The following is a 23560-nucleotide window of genomic DNA, read 5'->3' on the forward strand; positions in this document are numbered from 1 at the left end:
GAGCCTTTGGTTGCTTTGCCCTTGTCAGGCTGTGTATGTTGTGTTTTCTTGTTCAATGATATCACTGGGCATGAATGCACCAAAAGAAGCCCCAGTGATGCTCTCAATTCTGAACATACTCCACCCGTCCCTCTTATGAAGCAGCAATAATGGATAATTCTAACAGATTATACTGACTAGTATAGCGAATCCCTTCTCTGTCTGTTGGTCCACCAACAAGAGAGTTCCAAATAGAAGCAGTCACAGTGTCAGGTTTAATGGAACGCTTTCTTGGTCCCCTCATAGAAGCTTCCCCTCCTCCCATCCTGGTAACCATAATTTATCTGGCAGAACTTAAATTTGCAGAGGTAGCAAGAACAAATTCTGTAAGAGAATCACTGGAAATTATGAGTCAAACTTACTTTCTCTTCTTGGTTCTCAGACTGTTGTAATTTTAGCTGCTGGGGGTGAAGCCCCTTTTATTGACAATTGATTAAATATGTGTAACACTTTCTAGAGGACAGAGTCCCAAACTTACAGTGGAGCCTCTAATTGATATCTTTACTTACCCCAGTGGTTCTCAAATGGGGGCGGTTCCCCCGACCCACCAGGGGATATTTGACACTGTCTAGAGACATTGTTGGTTGTCACACTTGTCATACCAGTAGAGCTAGGGGCTGCTACTGCTATCTAGTGGGTGGAGTCTAGGAAAGCTGCTAAACATTCTGCACTGCACAGGACAGCTCCCCACAACAAAGAATTTTCAGCCCATAATGTCAATGATGCCTAGGTTGAGGAAGCCTGGTTAGCCTTTAATATTACATTCCTATATTTTATCAAGTAGCTAGGAGCCACATCTCTCATCTGTCAGTTGTCATACTGTAACAGCTGCATGATGCTGAAGGCTATGCCACTGGTATTTCAAATAGCAGCAGTGTCACCCATAGTGGACAGGTTTCAGAGGAGCTTCCAGACAAAGACAGACAAGGAAGAAGGACGTGGCTACCCACTTCCAAAAACATTGGCTATGAAAACCTTACGTATAACAGTGGAGTATTGTCTGACATAACATTGGAAGGTGATAGGATGTCACAAAAATATTCGGCAGGGTTCTGCTCTGCTGTACACAATGTCACCAGGAGTCAGAATCACTCGACGACACTAACAACACATTCTATCAAATAAACTGCTTCCATGTGATGCAGTATATGGTAGGACCAGTTAATCTTGTGATCATGTGCCTGTTGTTTCACTTCCTTGGGGTGGTAATGTTGTGCAGGGATCCCATATTAGTAAATCAGGTATTCTGTGAGCATGAACATAGTGGTGCAGACAGAGGCTAGGCAGGAAAGGAAGTCAAACCCATATCCAGGAAAAAATAAATATCAGTCACAGAAAGGACAAATCTTTGCACCTTCCAGAATGAAAGGAATTTGATGTCATCAATTTATTACTCATTGCTCGTTGGTTTTCTCAAGGGATGGAGCCATATTGAGTGCTTAACCCTGGTCTCTCATTGAGGCTGCATCCTCAGTGGCTCAGCGGCTTCACCAGCCTTGGTAAGAGAGTGTCCATATTTTGTGGCTCATGCATAGCCTCCATCCCTACCACTCTCTTCATGAGCACTTTGTGTAAGCACTGAGGTGGAGGAGATCAGAGCTGCCTGACATGTCCTGGATGACTCATTCTTTCTACCTGGCTGTTGAATGCCTCGACTGTGGAGGATCCTCTCTGATGGGAATTGATTTGAGACAAAAAGATCTGCATACTTCGTGCTCACTCTCATAGGTCTATCCATATGCTGCCTCTTCAAACTTCTTTGACTCTGATTTTCCTATCTGGTTCCTTTTGGGCCCCTGACCAATCAGTAAAATTTTTGCAACCGTCATTCATCTGTGTATATTCTTATCTTGTATTGCAGGCCATTTTTCCCACCATACAAAAGTAGATAACTAGATGGATTTCTCCCAGCTCTTTGCTTTGTGAAGATTTCCTCTATACTCTGTGGTGACCCCCAAGTGGGGCTGTAGTGCAGCAGTAGTACATTTCTTCCTTGCACTAGTATATATTCAGACAATCCATCTGTGAACCAAGCCTGAGGTTCTTTTCTTCCCTTGTCAGCTGGTTTATGAAACCTCACTTCCCACCATGAAATCACAGGTATAAATTGAGGAAGAGATGTTGGTGCCGTAAAGGTAGCTCTGTGTCTTAAGGAAATGCTTCTTAACGTATTAAATAATTTGCAAGTCTATCAAGTGGCAGCAAACTTAATATGAGGTATAATTTAAGATGAATGAGAAAAATTTGGCTAATAATTAACTTAAAGACAAAAGAAACATAGGGACTGTATACCTTCATAACAACAACACAATACTTTAATAAGAATCACTAATTCTTATCCCTTTTTCTTATATAATTAAGAAAGATGAAAGGAACTGGCATGGACATTCCTTAAGCTCCACAGATGAAAATCAGTATTAACATTATCAGCACTTTGAACCTACCTTTGAAGTTAGTTTGGATGAAGTTCTAAATTATTTATACTTTCTTCCAACATGAAGTAGTTTTCAGGCAATTGTTTAGCTATTTAATTTGTTTCTTACATGAAATAGAATAAAGACAACAACTTCTTTTCCAGAACTCAGAAATCCTGGCTTTCAAGGGCAGAAAATGTTCTCAACCCACGTTCTTTATGAAATGAAATCCAATCCAGAGTGTGCTTCACTTTATGGAGCAAACGACTTCTTCAAACCCACAAATTAAAATTCTATAAATTACTTTTTACATTATGATTCCTTTTAATTACGTTTTGGGAGTCATGTTTGAGAAAAATGGCAAGAGAATGAAATAAAATTCATAATCAAAGCAACAATGTTAATTAAATATTTTATAGAAATAGTTTTAATAATGCTTATGGCAGTATTAAAATAAGTCACGCAGTACTAACACTAAACCACATATGGTACCAGAAGCTGTTTAAATTGGATTTACCCTACAGTGAGTTATGCCCAGAGTAATGCCCTGGTCTTTATGTTTAGCTCTTATCTTTACTATATTCCAGGGAACTAATACACTTTAAATTCCTTATCCTTGTCTTGTGCACTCTGAAAAATCACTAACACCCAGCTAAGGCTATTAGTCTGTTTCCTTAAAGTAAAGACACAAGCTACACTCTGGCAAGGTAGACTTTGTTCAAACTTGAATCTTCTTTATCAGTCACTATGTCCCAGAGGAGAATTATTGGCTTATAGTGTTAATACTCAAAGCAATCTATGATCTCTGTTACATGTGTATTAGTTGCTTCAAATCAGTACTGCAAAGTGGACTTCTGTCTTCTTGTTAGAAATTGAATTACATATAGAGGGACTAACAGGCTTAGATTCATAAAATTTAGCTCACGATATTAACTTCAAAACAAAATTGAATTCACTTGTTAAAACATACTCTTCTTAAGTAAGACTACTGCGTCTTATGCTGAGTGGTGTTTAAGATGATAGTGGGTCCTCATTACAGTAGTTTCTTAATAAAACTTAATGAATTTGTAGACAAATATATAACATGTTTTATTATGGTAACTTGCATTTGAGAGATGGAATTTGGCTCTCATTTATATTTTATGAAGACCTTGTGCAGTTCTGAACATATTCCTCAGAGCAGCCTTCATCTCCTTGTTCCTGAGGCTATATATTAGAGGATTACACAGAGGTGTTATCACAGAATAAAACAAGGTAATGAATTTCTGCATTTTCACTGGGTGTCCTGATCCAGGACTAACATACATTACCAAAATGGAGCCATAAAACAAGGTGACAACTGCTAAATGAGAAGTGCAAGTTGAGAAAGCTTTGTGTTTACCAGCCTCTGAGGGCATCCATAGTACCGCCAGAATCACCAGAGCGTTGGAGCAAAAGATAAAGAGAAAGGTGCCAATCATGAAAATAGCATTGAAAGTGGAGTAAATGAACTGCGTGGTGGTGTCTTCAGAACAGGACAGCATCATCAATGGGACAGGATCACACACAAAATGGTTGATGATATTTGGGCCACAATAGGGCAACTGTGAAATGAGAACAACTGGGGTTAGGAAGAGGATGAACCCACACAACCATCCAAAGATGGCCAGGCCAGTGTACAGCTGTTTAGTCATGATGCGTGGGTAATGCAGAGGACGGCAGATGGCAAGGTACCTGTCAAAGGCCATGATGCAAAGGAAGAAGCCCTCATCACACCCAAAAGAGAAGAAGAAGTAGAACTGTGCAAAACAACTCACAAAGGAGATGAACTTGCTGGTGGACAGGAAGTTGGCCAACATGTTAGGAATGGTCGTGGTGACATAACATATTTCCATGAGAGAGAAATTCCCCAAGAAGATGTACATGGGGGTGTGAAGGCGCCAGTCCCACCACACAGCACAGACAGTGGCTGTGTTCCCCATCAGGGTGAGGGTATAGGCTACTGAGAAGAGCCCGAAGTAGAGGAGCTGCATTTCTGGGCTCGAAGGAAAGCCCATGAGGATAAAGTAGCTAATGGAGCTGGTGGTTTCTCTAGTGGATGCGTTCATTAGTCTAGAAGACATGGAGATGACATTGGTTACTGCATTTTAATGGAGTATTCTCGTCCTTCCTGAAAACACCAAACTTTAAAATCTTTTATTTCGTAGAGTGGTAAACAGACTTTGACTGTGACCTTCATGACTCAGCCCCTGAACATATATTATTTTAGAAACTCACAATGATAGAAAAGAGGGAAAACAGGAATTACAGACAAATTTTTACCTTTTTAAGGACACTAGACTAGATACTAGGAATACAAACTTTCGTGATTCTCATAAATTACCTACGTAGTCTACTCTTTCATCTGTTTACCTGAACTATATTGCTACTACATTTCTGTGCATGTGAACTTCTTTCAACAGTTATATGAATACCTGATTCTTTATGATTTATAATTGATATAATAATAAAAATCAAAATCAAGATATTTTAAAAGGCTCTATCTCAATACGGTGCCATGACAGGACATAAATTAATGTTCATTTTCACTTTCAGTTCCTCCAACTTACTCATGGTGTTTTAAAGGGGTAATAAAACATACCTCTATCATTCCAGGATATATGGCCTTTTATGCTACTTCATGTATCTGTACCAATATTTAGTGTAAAAAAATGTTTCCTTTCGTTTTTGGGCAACAGGATGCACTATACTTTATGAGAAAGAGTCCCATACCTCGGCCTCTAAATTGCCCTGGCTAAATATTTTACTATACTTCCCTATGCATATACGGACTAGATATGTCCATTATGGCAACCGACCTAAGGGAGTGCAGCTGGTCTGAGTGACTGTTTTATATTTTGTGAGGATTTACATATTCCTTTATTCACAGCCCTTATCCATGTGTTCCTTTTTCCCCATTTTATACAGACCTTTGGTATGTTTTTATATCTCACTAAGCCCCATCTAGGCCTTTCCTATCTGGGCAAATTTGAAACAAGAAACTTCTCACTTCTCTCTCTGTTTGGCTACTTCCATCCCAAGCAGTTGTTATTGAATCAAAACTCAATTCTTCTCTTTCCTCAGGCCCTTACTCTGATCTATTATGTTAGGAAAAGTAATTAATTTAAAAATATTTATTAAACTTCTTCATTGTGTCAAGTGGGCTTTTAAGTGTTGGAGAAACAGCTGTAGATATGAAAGATCTTGTGCTCATGAAGCTTATATTCAAGAGGTTAACAGTAGAAGTTTAACACATTTTTGTTGAATTTTTGTTTTTCACTCCTAGAAATATTTTTGCATTTTATAAGGAATATATAGGAAATCAAGGAAGTGTTTTCAAGGTGGGAATCCAATATTCTGAGTCAGGGAAGTCCCTTGACATATTTTCATATAGGGAGATAATATCAAGATTCCTAGTTCAGGCCACGTAGATGGCTGACTCTTTTATTTGATGGTTGAGATGGCATCTAAATTGGAAGGACTACTATTTATAGTTTCTCATTGCCTCTAGGATTATATAAATATAGATATAGTAAATCATATCAGCTAAATCCTTGGCTCAATGGGTTGTCTAAAACAGTCAATGTTTTTAAAGAAAAAATTCACACAGGGCTTTTGAGAAATCATGTCCCCTAATAACGTGTTTGAAAGATATTTTTATATTACAATGTCTTGTCTTTTTGTACCTTAGACATTCCTGTGTCCTATTTACTCAGGACCCTAGTCTCAGCCACCTCAGTTAATTTGTTTTACTTAGAGAAATGTCATCAATGAAGGATTTGTTTCAAATCATTATTGATATTTACCCTTCTTGTTTTGGAATATTACCTGGGGATAGTAATTGTCCAACACTAGAGTTTGCAGTAAATCCTGTATCTGCAACAAAGATAATAACAAAAACTCATACATGCTGAATATTTTTATTACTTCCAAAAGAATTAATCTATGTTAAACCAAGGCTCATTAATCTAATGGAACTGGAAAGCAATATACAGGCTTGAGAAAGAAGATCTCAAGAGAGATTTTCCATATTTCCTCTACTCACCAGGCAACAAAAATTATCAAAATAAATCCTTCTCCAGCAATTTATCAGTTAATATACATCTTCACTTGAAATCTTCAGCCTCTTTGTATATATCTCTTATCCCTCTTTTAGAGGGATATATGAACTAAGTAAAAAATATCCTCCAGAACTCAGGGAAGCAAGAAGGAAATTCATATTTTTAGGCTTTATCTTTTGCCGTCATTTCATTCCAATGAAATATTTTCAGTTTTCTCAAAGATAAGAAGAAAGTGCTTCCTATTAAATTATTTTTGCAAAAAATTGGAGTACATATGGCTCACATGTTATACAGTCTCTACTCAGTCATTGGATGAATGCTAAGAAGAAGGTCAGAGATGAGGAGATAAAACATTACTCCATGGAGCAAAAGACATGTGAGAGACTTCCAAGAAATTGGATGATCCAGTTTGTAATCTCTCATGGATTGCAAAGAGTGAACCCCAGAAGATATTTTTTCTCCAGCTTCAAAGCACATGTTTGCGGTCAAAATGAAAGCCAGATGAAGGTATTTTATATGTCTATTTCCTTGCATCATGACCTTTGGGAATTTGGGGCTTTCTCTCTTGATGGTTTGATAGTGTTTGTTCAAAAGAGGAGATAAGTTTTGAATTTTCACTTATGATCAAACATTGTCTCAGTATTCTTGAAAGAATAGTGAAGATGTAGCAGTTGATTTTACATTTTCCTTCTTCTCTAGTACCCATGTATTGTTGAAGGTGCCTGGGGAATAATTAAGTAATAATAGGGATTGTCATAATAGCTACAATAGGAAGCCCTACCATTGGATTCCCTATATCTATTTTGAAGAAGAAGAAATCATTCTTTGTCTATCAAATATCTGTACTTGCACAGTTTGTCAGAGATATTTGAGTTGCATTTTATGTAGAGAAAAAAGAATTGGCAGCTCAAACTCATAGAAACAGAGTAGAATGGTAATTGCCAGGGCCTGGGGGATGAAGGAAATGGGGAGATGTTGGTCAAAGGGTACAAACTCCCAGTTATAAGATGAATAAGTTCTAATGTACAGCATGGTGACTATAGTTAACAATATTGTATTATATACTTGAAAGTTGCTAAGAAACTATATCTTAAATGGTCCCACAACCAAAAAAATAGTAATTATGTGAGATGATGGAGGTGTTAACTACCCTTATTGCGATTATCATTTCACAATACATACATTCATCAAACCATCATGTTACATACCTTAAAGTTACACAATATTATATGTCAATTATATCTCAGTAAAGTTGGAAAAAAAGAATTGGCGGTTCAAGAAATTTAATTGGCATTCAGTTATTCCACAAATATTTATTGAATACCTATCATGTGCCAATCACTATTTCAGATCCCAGGAATATTGTGGAAAACAACCACAAATGTCCTGTCTTCACAGTATCTACATGCTATTGGAGGGAGAAAAATAAATACCATCAATAAGAGAATTATATAGTATGTTAGAAAACAATATGAAGAAAAAAAATAAAGCATGGTGTGGGGAGATAATGTTAGAATGGGGGATTATGATTTTAAATAGAGTGGTAAGGAAAGCCTCACAGACAAGGTGACATTTAAACGATGTCTTGAAGTAAGAGAACAAACTTTACATCTGGGGGAATTGCATTCCAGGCAAAGAGAATAGTCAATCGTAGGAACCAGAGGCGGAAGGAAGCATAACATGCTGGAGAAACAGTCAGGAGGCCAGCGTGGCTACAGCAGTGTAAGCAACGGGGAAGGTAGTAGGACATGATGGCAGAGAGAACAGTGAGGGCGGATCATTTAGGGCCTTGTAGGCTGTCGTCAAGACTTTGGCTTTCACTGTAAGAAAGGGTCAGGGGAGGTGTTTGAGTAGAAAATAAAATGATCTGGCTTAAGATTTTTTTTTTTAATTTCAAAACATTGTACCTAAAAGTATGCATATTATAATTATAAAGCTAACCGAATTATTCAAGTGCACACACACATTTAACCATTACTTGAATAAAAGAAATAAAATGTTGCCTAGCATCCTAGAAGCCTCGCTGTGACCCTTCCTATCACTACTTCTCTTTCCAAAGTAACCTCTATCTTTAATACCATCAATTTGCCTGTTTCTGAAATATACATAAATGAAATCATAACAGCATATATTTTGTGTTTGGAATTTTTCATTCATAGTTAAATTGGTGAGATTTGTCTGTGGTCTTTCACAAACTGTAGATCATTTATTTTCATTACTGTATAATATTCCTTTGAATGAATATACCACAAGTCTCCACCCCATTGTTGTTTGGACATTTGGGTTGTTTCAAGTTTGGGGCTGTTATGAAAAATGCTGCCATGAATAATATTCTACATATCTCTTGGTGTATGTTTGCAAGAATTTATATTATATATATATGAAATTGCTGGATCCTAGTGAATGCATATGTTGAACTTTAACAGATAACGTCAAAGAGTATTACAAAATGGCTGCCCAAATGTACATTCTCATGAGTAGTATATGATAATCCCTATTATTCTGTATTTTTTGCCACTCTTGGTTATGTCCGTTTTAAAGGAAAAACGTTTAGGAAAACACATCCTGTGTTGTATTTGGATATACTTTTTTTTTTAAATGACTTTTCAAGAGTCTTGTCCATTTTTCTTGGGATTTCGTTACTATTTTAAAGATTTAAAAAATATATTCTGATAATAAGGCTTTTATCAGTTATATGTACCCATATACATATATATGTATGTATATGTATATATACGTGTATATATGTACATGTATATATGTATGTGTATATATATGTATACACATACATATATATGTATATGGGTATTTTCTCTTATTTATGTGGCTTATTTTTCCAGTCTCATAATACTTTTTAATGAACAGAAGTTTTTAATTTTAATGTGTTCAATTTATCAAAAAATAGTTAACTATTTTTTGCTTATTTCAAAGTCATGAGAATATTCTATTTATTTTTTAGCAGCTTTGATATCTTCCCTTTCACATTTAAGATCTGTAATCATCTTAGGCTTAATTTCTTTGTATGGTGTGAAATAGAGGTCAAATTTAATTATTTCACATGAAAATCCACTTGACCTAGACATTTTTTTTTTTTTGGTAAAAAACCCTTCATTCCACCCCTGCTATCTAGTCCTACTTTTATCATAAATTAATTGTCCGTATATGCATGGGTTCTCTTAAGTATCATAGCTTTATAATGTCTTGATATTCAGTAAGGTAAATCCTACCAATTTATTTCTCTTTGAACTTTTTTTGGTAGTCTTGGCTCGTTGCATTTCAATGTAAATTTAGAATCCAATTTTCAATTTGCACAAAAAATATTGCTGGAATTTTGATTGAGATTGCTTTGAATGGGGAGATTTATTGTCATCTATGCAATAATTAGTTTTGCAATCCACGCACTCTGCACATCTCTCCACTAATTTGTCTTCTTGAATGCCTCTCAATAAAGTTTTATAGTTTTCTGTATGGAAGGTTCATCAATTTTTTTCTTTTTTCCACTGAGCCCCTTCCCCATTGTTTGCCAATGTTATAATACAGAGGGACAAGGGAGGTGGGTTGTAACATAGAAATCTGTAGCCAAGCAAAGACATTTGTAGAGTTTGTGAACTGGCTTGTTGACCTCATTCTGAACTTGGCCAGTTTGAAGTCAATTTCTCACCACCTCCTCCTTTATTCAGTTGAGGATCCTTTTAATAGATGAAGCAGTAAAACCAGAGCAGTGGGCAGGTCTAAGCTTCTTCCGAGGCTGGTCTCCATATCTGAATGCCTCAGAGTTTCTGCATCCTTTAACCCCCTCTTCTGGTTCCTCACTATCTGCCTGAGTTCTCCTCATTCCATTAAAAATTTTTTTCTAGGAGTGACGTCAGCATCATGGCGGAGTGAGCTTTCCCGTGAATTCTTCCCCCACAAGATACAATAAAAGCAACAGCCACAGACCAACAACAGAATCCCAGACAGTGAAAAGCTAGAGCAGAGGGATCCACACTGCCGCACATCTGAGAGCGGAACGTGCTGGGCCCCCGGAGGAAGTGGGGAGAGGTAAGGAGAACTCCGCTCCCTGCCCATCAGATCAGCGATCTGGTCCGCGCGGCTCCCAGAGAGGGGGGAGGGGCGGCCCTCGGCGGGGAAACTGTAGCTCTTCGGGCTCTCTCAGCCAGTGGGAAACTCCCGCACAGAGGGCTCAGAGGAGCCACAGGGCTACCATCAACATCTGAGCACCCCAGAGAGCGATAAAGAGGGGCAAACGAGAAGTCTCCCACGTCAGGGACCCAGAGGGCAAAAGAGAGAGCTCCCCCCTCCCCGCAACCCAGAGTCTGCAGCTCGACCAGATCTAGTGATCCGAGGCAGACCTGAACAAACTGGACTGGACCCGTGGATCGCAGTGGGGAAACAAAACAAAACAAAACAAAACAAAACTGCGGATCGCAGCAGAAAAACTGGGGCAGAGCGCAGGGGGCTTAGACTACACAGTACACAGCCCTTTACCACCAGACAGTGGCGGCAGGTGGAAATTGCAACCAGAGACTTCCAGGATGAGGAAAATCAAAACCAACACAGGAACCACAATGCAAAAATATATGAAATCACCAGACCAGAAACAAAATGACAAGCACCCAGAAATCAACCCCGAAGACACAGAAATCCATAAACTAAATGACAGAGATTTCAAAATAGCTATCATAAAAACACTCAACGAAATACGAGACAACACAGACAAACAATTAAATGAGATTAGGAGTTTCTTCACAAAAGAGATTGAAATCATAAAGAAAAACCTATCAGTGCTGATGGAGATGAAGAACACAATGGAGGAAATAAAGGAGAATCTGGAATCTTTAAAGAACAGAGCTGACAATATGGAGGAAAGAATTAATACTTTAGAGGATAGGAATACAGATATACTCCAGATGGAAGAAGAGAGAGAACTAAGACTAAAAAGAAATGAAGAAAGACTCCGAGAAATATCGGACTCTATTAGAAAATGCAACATAAGAATTATAGGTATTCCTGAGGGAGAGGAGAGGGAAAGAGGAACAGAGAGCCTATTCAAGGAAATAATAGCTGAAAATTTCCCAAATCTGGGGAAGGAGCAGGAAATACCAGTAAGCGAAGCCAACAGGACGCCTATATGTATTAACAGACAAAGGCCTTCACCACGACACCTAGTGGTAAGGCTAGCCAGGGTCAACGACAAAGAAACAATATTAAGGGCAGCTAGACAAAAACAAAAAATAACGTACAAAGGAACTCCCATCAGGCTCTCAGCGGATTTCTCAACAGAAACTTTTCAGGCTAGAAGAGACTGGAATGATATATTCAAAATACTAAAAGACAAAAACTTTCAGCCAAGAATACTCTATCCAGCAAAAATATCCTTCAAATATGATGGAGAAATAGTAACTCTCCCAGATAAACAAAAGCTAAGGGAGTTCATGGCCACGAGACCCCCACTACAAGAAATACTCAAGAAGGCCCTCAGGCCTGAAAACAAGAAGAGAAGGGAACACAAAGCTTGGAGTAAGGAGAAAAGTAGGCAGACAAAATCAGAGAAATAGTAGATCTTTACCGGAATAGGTTAGCAACCACTTAAATACTAAACTCAAAGATCAAAGGAAGAAATTCACCCAAAATAAATTTAACCTCATCACTGTAAACACACAGCCACAACACAAGATAGAACAAGGTATAACAAGAGCAACTTAGAAGGGGAAGAGGAAAGTGACTGAATTGACTTAGTATAAGGAAATAGGAGGCTATCAGATAATGGACTATCTCATACAGAAGATTTTTTGCCCAAACCTCAAGGTAACCACTAAACAAATAATCAAATTAAAACCACATATGATAAACAAAGAGAAAACTAGAAGAATCATAAGACAGAACAACCAAACTGAATTGGCAGTCCAAAACAAATGGGACAAGAAACAAAGGAAATGCAAAAGAACCAGAAAACAAGTGACAAAACAGCAACATTCAACCCTCATATTTCAATAATTACCCTAAATGTAAATGGATTGAACTCTCCAATCAAAAGATACAGAGTGGCAGAATGGATTAAAAAGCAAGACCCAACAATATGCTGCCTTCAGGAAACACATCTTAGCACTAAAGACAAGCACAGGCTCAGAGTGAAAGGATGGAAGACAATACTCCAAGCTAATGACAAACAAAAGAAAGCAGGTGTTGCCATACTCATATCAGACAAAGTAGACTTCAAGATAAAACAGGTTAAGAAAGACAAAGAAGGGAAATATATAATGATAAAAGGGACACTCCATCAAGAAGACACATCACTTATAAATATATATGCACCCAACATAGGAGCACCAATGTACATAAAACAACTATTAACAAACCTAAAAGGAGAAATCAACAACAACACAATAATAGTAGGGGATCTTAACACCCCACTTACAGCAATGGATAGATCATCCAGACAAAAAGTTAATAAAGAAATATTAGACTTAAATGAAAAACTGGACGAGATGGACCTAGTAGACATATACAGAGCACTCCACCCAAAAACAACTGACTACACATTCTTCTCAAGCGCGCATGGAACATTCTCTAGGATAGACCATATGTTGGGAAACAAAGCAAGCCTCAATAAATTTAAGAAGATTGAAATCATAACAAGCATCTTTTCAGACCATAAGGCTATGAAACTGGAAATGAACCAGGAAAAAAAAACTGGGAAAGTGACAAAAATGTGGAGATTAAACAACATGCTACTGAACAACCAATGGATCATTGATGAAATTAAAGGAGAAATCAAAAACTATCTGGAAACAAACGAAAATGATAACATGCCATATCAAACCATATGGGATGCAGCAAAAGCGGTCCTGAGAGGGAAACTCATAGCGATACAAGCCCACCTTAACAGGCAACCTGAAATTACACCTAACAGAACTAGAAAAAGAAGAACAAACAAAGCCCAAAGCCAGCAGAAGGAGAGAAATAATAAAAATCAGAGCAGAAATAAATGATATTGAGACCAAAAAAACAGTAGAAAGGATTAATGAAACAAAGAGTTGGTTCTTCGAGAAGATAAACAAAATAGACAAACCCTTAGCCAGGCTAACTAAGAAAAAAAGAGAAAAGGCTCAAGTAAATAAAATTAGAAATGAAAGAGGAGAAATTACAACGGATACCATGGAAATACAGAGGATTATAAGAGAATACTATGAGAAATTATATGCCAACAAATTGGACAATCTAGAAGAAATGGATAAATTCTTAGACTTATACAACCTCCCAAAATTGAACCAAGAAGAAATGGAGAATCTGAATAGACCAATCACAAGTAAAGAGATTGAAATAGTAATCAAAAACCTCCCAAAAAATAAAAGTCCAGGACCAGATGGCTTCTCCAGTGAATTTTACCAAACATTCAAAGAAGATTTAATACCCATCCTCCTCAAACTATTCCAAAAAATAGAGGAAGATGGAACACTTCCTGAATCATTCTATGAGGCCAACATCATCCTGATACCAAAACCAGACAAAGACAATACAAAGAAAGAAAATTACAGGCCAATATTGCTGATGAACATTGATGCAAAAATCCTCAACAAAATATTGGCAAACCGAATACAACAATATATTAAAAAGATCATACACCATGATCAAGTGGGATTTATACCAGAGACGCAGGGATGGTTCAACATCTGCAAATCAATCAACGTGATACATCACATCAACAAAACAAAGAATAAAAACCACATGATCGTCTCAATAGACGCAGAGAAGGCATTTGACAAGATACAACATCCATTTATGATAAAAACTCTCAATAAAATGGGAATAGAAGGAAAGTACCTCAACATAATAAAGGCCATATATGACAAACCCACAGCTAACATCATACTCAACGGGGAAAGACTGAAAGCCATTCCTCTGAGAACAGGAACGAGGCAGGGCTGCCCACTCTCACCACTCCTGTTCAACATAGTACTGGAGGTTTTGGCCAGAGCAATTAGGCAAGAAAAAGGAATAAAAGGAATCCAAATAGGTAACGAAGAAGTGAAACTCTCACTATTTGCAGATGACATGATTGTATATATAGAAAACCCTAAAGAATCTGTTGGAAAACTGTTAGAAACAATCAACAACTACAGCAAAGTTGCAGGGTACAAAATCAATCTACAAAAATCAGTTGCATTTCTATATGCTAATAATGAACTAACAGAAAGAGAGCTCAAAAAGATAATACCATTTACAATTGCATCAAAAAGAATAAAATACCTAGGAATAAATCTTACCAAGGAGGTGAAGGACCTATACAATGAGAACTACAAGACATTATTGAGGGAAATCCACGATGACATAAAGAAATGGAAAGATATCCCATGCACGTGGATTGGAAGAATAAACATAGTTAAAATGTCTATATTACCTAAAGCAATCTACAGATTCAATGCAATCCCAATCAGAATCCCAATGACATTCTTCACAGAAATAGAAAAAAGAATACTAAAATTTATATGGGGCAACAAAAGACCCCGAATAGCTAAAGAAATCCTAAAGAAAAAGAACAAAGCAGGAGGCATCACAATTCCTGACTTCAAAACATACTACAAAGCAATAGTAATCAAAACAGCATGGTACTGGTACAAAAACAGACACACAGATCAATGGAACAGAATTGAAAGCCCAGAAATAAAACCACACATATACGGACAGCTAATTTTCGACAAAGGTGCTAAGAACATGCAATGGAGAAAGGAAAGTCTCTTCAATAAATGGTGCTGGGAAAACTGGACAGCCACATGCAAAAGAATGAAAGTGGACCATGTGCTATCGCCATTCACAAAAATTAACTCAAAATGGATCAAAGACCTGAAGGTGAGACCTGAAACTATAAAACTCATAGAAGAAAATATAGGCAACACACTATTTGACATTGGTTTTAAAGGAATCTTTTCGGATGACATGCCTACCCAGACTAGGGAAACTAAAGAAAAAATATACAAGTGGGACTTTATCAGATTAAAGAGCTTTTATAAGACAAATGAAACCAGAATCAAGATGAACAAACAACCAACCAGCTGGGAGAGAATATTTGCAAAACATACATCTGACAAGGGGTTGATCTCCATAATATATAAAGAACTCACACAATTGAACAACAAAAAAACAAACAACCCGATCAAAAAATGGGCAGAGGAAATGAACAGACACTTCTCCAAGGAAGATATACAGATGGCCAATAGGCACATGAAAAGATGCTCAACATCACTAATCATCAGGGAAATGCAAATCAAAACAACACTAAGATACCACCTCACGCCCGTTAGAATGGCTATAATCACCAAGACAAAAAACAACAAATGTTGGAGAGGATGTGGAGAAACAGGAACCCTCATACACAGCTGGTGGGAATGCAAATTGGTGCAGCCTCTATGGAAAACGGTATGGAGATTCCTCAAAGAATTAAAAATAGAGATGCCCTATGATCCAGCCATCCCACTACTGGGAATCTATCCAACGCACTTGAAATCAACAATCCAAAGAGGCTTATGCACCCCTATGTTCATTGCAGCATTATTCACCATAGCCAGGAAGTGGAAGCAACCTAAGTGTCCCTCGACTGACGATTGGATTAAGAAAATGTGGTATATATATACAATGGAATACTACTCAGCCATAAAAAAAGACAAAATCGTCCCATTTGCAACAACATGGATGGGCCTGGAGCGTATTATGTTAAGTGAAATAAGCCAGAAAGAGAAAGACAAACACTGTATGATCTCACTCATATGTGGAATATAAACCAACACATGGACAGAGAAAACTGGACTGTGGTTACCCGGGATGTGGGGGTGGGGGGTGGGCACAAGGGGTGAAGGGAGTCATATATGGGGTGATGGACAAACAAAAATGTACAACCCAAAATTTCACAATGTTAGAAACCATTAAAACATCAATAAAAAAAAATTTTTTTTCTAGTTTTATTGAGAAATAATTGACAGACATCACTGTATAAGGGTAAGGTGTACAGCATGATGGTTTGAATTATATATATTGTGAAGTGATTACCACAATAGGTTTAGTTAACATCTATCATTTCATATAGACACAATAATAAGAAAAAAATTCTCCTTGTGATGAGAACTCTTAGGGAACTACTCTCTTAACTTTCCTATGTATCATACAGCAGTGTTAACTATGGTCATCATCTTGTACATTACGTCCCTAGTACTTATTTATGTTATAACTGGAAGTTTGTACCTTTTGACCATCTTCCTCCAATTCCCCCGACACTGACCCCCCACCTCTGGTAACCACAAATCTGATTTTTTTTTTCCATGAGTTTGTTTGTTTTTTTTTTTTTAGATTCCACATATAAGTGAGATCATGCGGTATTTGTCTATCTCTGTCTGACTTATGTCACTTAGCATAAGACCTGCAAGGTCCACCTGTGTTGTTGCAAATGCTAGGATTCACTGTGCCTAAGATTTTAAAGACAATCTCAGGTACATTATGGGATGAAATTCAAGGGGGAAATCAGGAAAGATTCCTAGGTATATAGATAGGGAGGCCTGGAAGGACATGAAGAAAGCTAAAGACACAACTGTCGAGGAAATTAAGCTTGTTGAAATACACAAATCAGGTCACATTCCCACACACAGGGCTGATAGTTAGAGCACCGAGAAGGATACTGTCTCAGGGAGACACCGTCAAAGGCCTGAGATTCACCAGCCTAAATCTCTCCCACAGTACCTCTTCTAGTGCACTCTCATCCCAGAAACAGCACCACTAACACCTTCTGCACTTATATAAAAGTTCTAATCATTTGCTCTTTGACTCATCTCTAGGCATTTACACTGTGTCAGAAAATTATACGCAATTTAAATGACTATTTTGGAAAATAAAACTAAGAAAAACTGGCAAATATGAAAAAAATGTAGAGAAATTATTAATGGCACTACTAGTCTATCTAAATCAAATTGTTATTAATACCTTCCTGCATTTTTCCCGTTCCTAATCTATTTCTAATCATACTATAACAATTTTGAATCTTATTTTTCTCACTTAGTATATTTTGAGTGTTTACTCATATTTTGGGACAATCTTTGAAATTATTTTAATACTGCTAAAACATTCTATCATGTACACATACTATAGTGGTCTTAACAATTTATTTCTTGGTGGGTATATGGTTTATTTACAGTTTCAGATTATTCCCCAGGGCTGATTTTCTACGAGGAAGCTGGAAGAGTTGAGATAGATAAGAGGAAATGCAGATGGTATAAAGGAGAACTGGCTTGAGGAGAGAGCACAAAACCAAGAAGTGCGAACTGTCTCACTTGGTCTACTTATGTGGTGAGTTTATACCACTGGTGCTATCAGGAGGACACTGACGAGGTCCCCAAATCAGCACATGCTCACTGACACAGAGCCTTGTGTTCTAAATGAGCTCAGGGCAGCAGGTAAATTTTCCAGGAACATTTATAGGAAATATAAGATATAACAAGCTTGTTTGTGTTTGTGTGTATTTCATGTATGTGTTATTTTGTCCTAGAAGGATTATGTATGTGTTCAGTATATTGATTCTGAACCAATTTTAGTTTTGGGGACTGGATCTATCACCCAAATTCTTTCCAAATTTAGCCGCTGAAGGGCCTCAGTGGCTGCTCCAGCCAGCAGCACGTGGAATCCAGACCAAAGTCCCACTATGTTGACTGAGCTTCAGCTCCTGAAGCAGGATCCCCCATTTCACTCCGAGGGAAGAGTTAGAAATAAAGAATAAGCCTTCTTTAACAATGTCAGTTGAGATTTTTGAGTTAACATTTTTTTATTTTGGTAAGAAAAAATACCAAGCTTATCATAGTAAATTTGTAAAACACATTAAGAAGCAGAACAAAATCACCCATAATTTTATTAAAATATTGCAACTGTGAAACTTTTTTATATATTTCCTTCCTGTATTTTCTTAATTACGAAATAAGCTCTGAAACAATTCTATAAGTCTTTTCTATCTTGAAAAAAGAGAAATTAAACTTAGCATTATGTTGTTAGCATTTTCCCAACTCATCAACTGTATTTCAAAACATGATTTTTAATATCTGTATGATATTGTATAATTTGGACGTATGATAATTCACTTAATCTCCAATTTCTGAACATTTGAATGGGTATGATTTTGATGTTATCATTATTTTATGTTCATTAAATTATAAATTAATTTGGGACGAAATGACAAATTTACAACATTTACTCATTACATCCAGAAACATGGTAGATATCTCCAATTATTCATACCTTTTTTTTTTTTTACCATTTCAAGGTAAGTAATTGCAGTTTTCTTCATACACACTTCACTATTATTATCTTTTGTATATTTGCTTTTCATCTGGACACGACTTTAAAGTATCTTATTGATTTTAATCATCTTTGAAATTATTTTTATGAAAATTCACGTCAAATGTCTACTAGTCTTCAATAAAGAAAAATAGGCAGAAAAATAAGTACTGAGGTGAGCGCAAATTTCTGAGTTTCAATTCCAGAGATAATTGATAAATATTGATATGCCATGTTTTAATCCCTACCTTATTCTCCCTATTTCTTTTAGAAGTGTTGGCAGGTTAAACACTCGCCTTCCCCTTTCATTCAATACTTCCAATGAGAGAATGTGGGGAAGGCTACATGGGGCTCACTTCTTCCCTCCTCTACCAAGGGATATTGTATAAGGCTCTGCAGGTTGTTCCTGGCATAAGGAAGCCTATCCAAGGGAGGGAATGGTGACTGTCACCCAGCTTGTGCCTTGGGAGCAGAAATGTGCATGCTGATGTGTGTGTGGGTCCCTCCTGAGGAAGGGGTACATAAAAGCACTTCTGATCAAGACCTGCAGCTGAGGGGCTGCTTTGTGATTTTGTAAAGGGCTTCAGAGACTAGCCTTGGCCCTGCATCCAAGCTTTAAATTAAGCCATGCTGTCACCCCACATAGAGGCTGGCTTTCAGCTCTGTTGCATAGCTAAAACGAAGATACACAAGTAAATCTGTTTTTCTGTGCTCCTATGGAACTGGGCACAATTTCATTAGCAGATGAGATTGTGTCCTCTCAGAGTAAGATTTACTTACTAAGATGCGATATGATAATTCCACTTCACTTTGAAAATTAACTGGGGAGTAATATACCTCATTTCAGACCTTAGCTATATTATCTTATTTCCATCCTCAGACTCACACACAATTTCCTGTCTGTGTGTTCATTCTAATACACAAAGGGAGAAAAGCACTTTAAAAATCATAAAGCAGTTGAAATATGAATTATTATTTTTTCCTTAAGTTTTTTCCAATAATCTTTGTTCCAGTTCTCACCTCTATTGTGTTTCAGTACATTTACTCTTTGGCATTGAGTGCTCCTGGGTAGTACTAAGATAAAGAGGGAATATATCAAGTTACAATAACCTAAAACAACCCAAAAAGTAACCAGCTGGAGAAAACTATTTTCACAAGATCCTGTTCAAGAATTAGGTTTCCTGAGAAGAAATTTTTTGACAAGCCCACTTGAGGAAGAATTTAAAACTCCAAAGGGCCTACACATGGACAAATATTCTGAATAAGAAAGGGAAAGACATTACGATCACTCTTGTGGCTGGTGGGAAGAAGATGAGTAAGGAGGAGAAAGAGGCAGCACCAGGTATAAGATGAGAGACTGATTGGATGTTCAGCACAGTGACCCTTCCTCTGACTCTCTCTAACCCCAACCTGTAGTCAGGTTAATAAACCTACACTAAGCTGCAATGAGCTTGGTTTTGGATAAAATATCGAAGTGGATGAGTCTCGCGTCCAGACTGATGTGATCAAAACAAGACAGCAGGGCTGGCCCTGTGGTTTAGTGGTTGGGTGCGCGCGCTCCGCTACTGGCGGCCCCGGGGTTCAGATTCCGGGCATGCACCAAGGCACTGCTTGTCCAGCCATGCTGAGGCAGCGTCCCACATACAGCAACTAGAAGGATGTGTAACTATGACATACAACTATCTACTGGGGCTTTGGGGAAAAAAGGGAACAAAAAAAAAGGAGGAGGATCGGCAATAGATGTTAGCTCAGGGCCGGTCTTCCTCAGCAAAAAGAGGAGGATTGGCATGGATGTTAGCTCAAGGCTGATCTTCCTCACAAAAAAAATAAAACCAAAAAAACAAAACAAAACAAAACAAAAACAACAAGACAGCAGATGGATTCAGGAGTGGGTGGAAAGAAGCATGCAGGAACATGTTTGTATGGTGTGTGTGTGTGTGTGTGTGTGTGTGTGTGTGTATGTTTAAGGAGGTAGTGCTAGGGACTCTAGACATCTAAACACTATGAAACTGAGGGTCAGAGACAAATGTACCTAAATCTGCAAAAGACAGAAAGTGACCAATTGACATCTGTGTTATATATGGTTTTTTTATTCAAAAATGCCAGAGAATGTCTGGCATTTTCCTATTTCCATGACATACACACAGGAATATTAATATAATAAAGCCTAGTACAAATGATTATGCAAGTTCCAGTAAGATCCTATTTACTATTTGATTCATTGAAATGCACCCTTAAAAATATTCCAGGGAATATAGGAAACATATTTGTCTCTCAATTTACTTAGGACCATCAACCTCCTATAATTTTATATCACTATATGTCCTGTACATCTGTGGATTCTAGTTCTTTAGAGGCTGTCTTTGACCAAATCTTACAATCCTAAACAGTTTTCTCAGGGCCTCTTTCATCTCCTTATTCCGGAGGCTGTAGATCAAGGGGTTGAAAAGTGGAGTCATCACAGAATAAAATAAAGTTACAATTTTCTGAACCCCTGTTGGATTGCCTGCTGTAGGGCTCACATACATCACCATGATGGAGCCAAAGAACAGGGACACCACGGCCAGATGGGAGCCACATGTGGAGAAAGCCTTGCGCCGGCCTTCTGCTGAGGGGACCCTCAACACAGCTCTGATCACCAGGGTGTAGGAGCTGGTAATGAAGAGGAAAGTGGAGAAAATTAGGACTGAGTTAAAGATGGCACAGATGATCTCAGTGGCAGGAGCTGGTGCACAGGACAACTTCATAAGGGGTCCTGGGTCACATAAAAAGTGATCAATAGTATTGGGGCCACAAAAAGGAAGCTGGGAGATGAGATAAACTGGAAGGACAAAAGAGAAGCCACGCACCCAGCAGCCGGCTCCCATTCTGATGCAGTGTTGAACTGTCATGATGGTGGGGTAATGCAGCGGTCTGCAGATAGCAAGGTACCTGTCAAAGGCCATGGCAGACAATAAGAAGGTCTCAGTGGTGCCCATGGAGAAGACGAAGTAAAACTGGAGGAAGCAGCCAGAGAAGGAGACGGTTCTGGTCTCAGAGAGAAAACTGGCTAGCATATTGGGGACAGTAGAAGTGACATACCAGATCTCCAGGAATGAAAAATTGGCTAGCAGGATGTACATGGGGGTGTGGAGATGGTGGTCCCACCACACTGTACAGATAATGCACAGGTTTCCAGTTAGCGTCAGGACATAGATTACAGAGAAGAGTGAGAAGAGGAGGATCTGAATCTCCCAGGTACAAGGGAATCCAAGAAGAATGAATTCACTCACAAGATCAGAGTGATTACTCACTCTTGGGCTTCTCATTTCTTTTTTCCTAAAACTGTAATAACAAGACATTACAATGTTACAAATGACCCTACAGAAGTTTTCTCATTAAGATATTCTCTGAATTTCTTTACAATTCAATTAGCAGCATAGGTTTAGATTACTTAAAGATTTTCAGTACTGTTACTAAACGTAACCTGCATTTACTCAGTTGCTCAGGCCACAAACGTTGGCCGCATCTTACCACTTCTCTCAATACTCTACATCCAAACCATCAACAAACCCTCTAAGCATAATGTTCCAAATATTCAGAATCTGAACAATTTTTAGCATTCTCATCAGCTTTCACCCCGGTCAATGCTACCATAAAATTCTCACTTAAACTACTACAGGAGCCTCTTAAATTGCCTGTTTCCATTTTTATGTTGGAGACTATTACCCACACAGTAGCTAGACTGATAGGTTTTTAAAAATCTGATCATGTCATCTACCTGCTCTCAATCTTTTAAACACATTTAAAGTAAACCCCAAATTCCTTACCACACTTATATGGCCAATGAGGCCTTCCTCCATGCCCTCATTTCCTACCACTCTTCCCTCTACCCATGCCGCTTCAGCCCTGCTGATACAGGAGTCCCCCGTTATCCGTGATTTTGCTTTTGTGGTTTCAGTTACCTGCAGTAAACCACAATCTGAAAATTTTAAATGGAAAATTCGAGAAATAAACAATTCATAAGTTTTAAATTGCATGCTGCTTTGAGTAGCGTGATGAAATCTCGCTCTGTCCTGCTCCATCCCACCCAGGACATGAATCTTCCCTTTGTCCAGCAAATCCATGCTGTATATGCTATCTGTCTTTTAGTCACTTAGTAGCCCTCTCAGTTATCAGATTGACTGTTAGGGTATCGCAGTGCATGTATTCAAGAAATCCTTATTTTACTTAATAATGACCCCAAAGAGGAGTGATGCTGGCAATTCGGATATGCTAAAGAGAAGTCATAAAGTGCTTCCTTTAAGTGAAGGGGTGCAAGTTCTTGACTTAATAAGGAAAGAAAAAATATTGTATGCAGAGGTTGCTAAGATCTACAGTAAATTTTATATAGTATATTGTTAATAATTGTCTTATTTTATTATTATTGTTGTTAATCTCTTACTGTGCCTAATTTATAAATTATCATAGGTATGTATGTATAGAAAAAAACATAGCATATATAGGGTTCAGCACTATCCACAGTTTCAGGCATCCACCAGGGGTCTTCGAAAGTATTCTCCCAGGGTAAGGGGGGACACTGTATTAGATTATGCCAAGTGTGGTCCTGTCAAGTCCTGGGATGTCTCTCTCTGTCTCTTGCCAATATTCACATACCTTAATTTGTTACTTCATTCATATTTCTGGTAAAAATCAGAGACTCAGAGAGGCCTTCCCTAATTTAGTGCGTCTTTGTGACTC

The 23560-nt window shown here is 37.9% G+C and overlaps 2 protein-coding genes across 2 annotated transcripts; both read right to left on the minus strand.

Annotated features, from left to right (window-relative positions):
• Positions 1-3586: 3586 nt before the first annotated feature.
• LOC131405851 (olfactory receptor 11G2-like) lies at positions 3587-4555 on the minus strand. The gene has a single exon (XM_058541091.1). The coding sequence runs from the start codon at positions 4553-4555 to the stop codon at positions 3587-3589; it is 969 nt and encodes a 322-aa protein (XP_058397074.1).
• Positions 4556-21183: 16628 nt separating this feature from the next.
• Positions 21184-22182, minus strand: LOC131405862 (olfactory receptor 11H6-like). Its single transcript, XM_058541103.1, has one exon. The coding sequence runs from the start codon at positions 22180-22182 to the stop codon at positions 21184-21186; it is 999 nt and encodes a 332-aa protein (XP_058397086.1).
• Positions 22183-23560: the final 1378 nt, after the last annotated feature.

Source organism: Diceros bicornis, chromosome 5 (assembly GCF_020826845.1).
Source record: "Diceros bicornis minor isolate mBicDic1 chromosome 5, mDicBic1.mat.cur, whole genome shotgun sequence".
Lineage (NCBI taxonomy): Eukaryota > Metazoa > Chordata > Mammalia > Perissodactyla > Rhinocerotidae > Diceros > Diceros bicornis.